We start from the raw sequence: 2,637 nt of genomic DNA, 5'->3' as shown, positions 1-2,637 counted from the left end.
GCAAAAAACCCCCCCCCCCCCATCCTTTTCATTTTTTCTTTAATATGGTTTGTTTGAGAAGAGTTTGGCAGGCTGAAGACTCTGGACGATCCCAAAGCACCCAGAGCTAATTACAGTAATTCCTTATAGGCCTACACACACATATACATTCACAGCCTTATATTCCATTTGACAGGATTGTCAGTCATTTCAATCATATTTAACTCTGCAGAGGCTGCTGTAAACATATTCATTCTCAAGTACATTAATAATATTATTCTTCAACTTGAATGAGTCAGTCTGAAATGACATTCAGAATGAAATGAAATTGGTTTGTTTAGTGTGGCTCTGCTGGAATAAAGGTTTGGTCAGAGATATTTTAAGGAGGAGGAGACAAAACCACTCATTTAACCACTCATATAAAAATGAATAGGAGAATTCGTAACTCTAAATATGGCGACTGTAGAAATATAAGCCTTTTTTGATACTTTATTTACTCCGGAATGTGCACATGCATTGCGTTTATCCTCCTGAAAACGACAGTTTTTAAGATCAAATTCATGATATCAATGCTAAAATGTTTTTGCATGTTCTTATTTTGTAAATGGTCTTTTGAATGTTCAGTTTTTACTTCCTTTTAGTCTTTTTTATGTCAGGAAAATGAGTTAATTTATGCAAATGTTGTGCTGTGAATTGATATTTCCGAAAACTGCCATGAAACACTCTTTTCGGCTTGACCGTCCACAGTTATTTTTTCTTCTTTCACTTTCTTCTGAGCTTCTTGAAGAGGTTTTTAGAGCCAAACATCAGTCTAAATGCTCTTTGACAAAAACAGCACAGTATGAAGACATGAAAAATGGATTAAAGCTTTTAAGCGATTTACTAGAGGTTGTTTAGACACCCTGAGTGGAACAAACACAGCGATCGAGGGGGGATTGATGGAATAGAACATTGGCAGCACACCTTTTTTTAATGGACTGTTTATTTTAAGGGTTTTTCTCAAGCCTCAGGGTGTTCCCTAATTTTGAAGACTTTTATAATGATAAGTCTGAATTTTGCAGTGCTTTTGCACATCTCTTGAGCTAGATGCCATTGCTAAACTAGACGTGATATAAGGAGACAAGCCACATGAGAAATCACTCATGTGAAGTCCTAAAAAGTCCATTGACTCTTTTTATTGAAAAGCGGCTGTAGAAAAGAAGGTCCCACCTTTCAATTAAAGGAGCCATTGACCTTATTGACATGGCCACCGGCTGGTCTTTACAATAGTCCTCTAGGGCATGCATTAACTGGACCAACAAATACGTTTAGCATGATTTTGAGTTATATTATTATTATTTAAGATTTTATTGGTGATTGACATGTTATTGAGACACTAGCTTGGTAAGTTTTTATACTTTCACAATACTACTTTGACTACAAAATAGCTGCCCCAGTCATTTATTTATTTACTTAAATATTTTTGATTTATTTATTTGTTTACTTAATAATTTGCATATTTGTTTATTTAATTAGATACTTATATTTTTCATTATTTATTTACTTGTTTATTTTATTTATTTTATATTTAGGACATCAGGGATGTAAAGGCTTCAATCTGAGAATGCTATTTCAATATAATGAGTATGCAAATTAATAATTGATTATAATTACTATAATAATACCCTGTGTTTTACAATTATTTATTTAGCAGACACTTTTCTCCACAGGCACACTCTGAAATTATTGCAAAGCAATCAAAAGTACTTGTCCTTAATAACATTTTGAGCTTTTTAAAGTGAAACTTTATTTTTTTCCCCACTATGCTTTAAATTGTCCCTGCATTTACTGTACGTTTGTGTCCTCAGTGTGTCTTTGAAAGTTTTTAAGTTTATGCATTTAGAATCCTGCCAAAATATAAAAAATCCCATCAAACTGTGACAAAATGTTGTGATGCATCACGTAAAGATTCACAGCTGAATCGTTGTCAAAGCAATTATTTACACCCCTAATAAACATTTAAAGATTTTATGCTTTGTATTTTTTGTTTTGGTCCAGGTCTGCTCATCTGTCCAGTGAAGACCTGTCCACCAGCGTGTCCTTGCAGCTGTTTAACGGAGAGACGCAGCAGCTGACCATCACCCTGGAGAATATCGGCACAGAGATGCTGAACACGCTGGAGCTGACGTCTAAAACCCTCAGCACTAAAGGTACACGCAGCACACAATCTGAATGCCGTCCTGCTCTTTATCGAGCGGTAAATGCCACTGCGTTTTTGAGACGACGCACGTCCTGTAATGGGACAGAGGTTCAAAGGCTGCGCTGATTGCTGTGAGTTCGTAATAGAGTCTGTGCATTAGTCTGATCACTCGAGCCCATCTGAGATTTCTCAGTGACTCCACTGTTTTGATGTGCTCTCTCTTTGAATAAAGACGTCTGCTTTTATGCACCTCTGTCTCTGCGTCTTTGAGGATGGAAAATAAGACTGTGCAGTGCTCTTAGTGGTATTCCACACACGCGAACATGAAAAGCGTTGTCTTTGGACTGTGTGTGTGTGTGTGTGTGTGTGTGTCTCCTCTAATCCCAGACCGCTTTCAGGATCGGTGACTGAGCAGGTGGCCTCTACAGGCACAGACACACACACACACTGTCTTTGCTTTGAAGTTGTTGTGGAGGTGT

General features: G+C 37.0%; 1 protein-coding gene across 1 annotated transcript in view; it reads left to right on the top strand.

Annotated features, from left to right (window-relative positions):
• The window catches only part of LOC107559663 (trafficking protein particle complex subunit 9-like), a gene marked incomplete at its 3' end in the record, with an annotated part of 86,581 nt that extends 84,413 nt beyond the window's left edge, over positions 1-2,168 (top strand). The window contains exon 14 of the mRNA XM_016243563.1: positions 2,017-2,168. Within this exon, the coding sequence (XP_016099049.1) occupies positions 2,017-2,168 (152 nt within the window). The remainder of the gene's footprint in view (positions 1-2,016) is intronic.
• Between the last annotated feature and the right edge of the window lie 469 nt (positions 2,169-2,637).

The sequence above is a fragment of the Sinocyclocheilus grahami genome, unplaced genomic scaffold (genome assembly GCF_001515645.1).
Source record: "Sinocyclocheilus grahami isolate Dianchi unplaced genomic scaffold, SAMN03320097.WGS_v1.1 scaffold695.1, whole genome shotgun sequence".
Lineage (NCBI taxonomy): Eukaryota > Metazoa > Chordata > Actinopteri > Cypriniformes > Cyprinidae > Sinocyclocheilus > Sinocyclocheilus grahami.
Note: the sequence above shows the minus strand (reverse complement) of the source record. Positions and strands in the feature narration are given on the sequence as shown.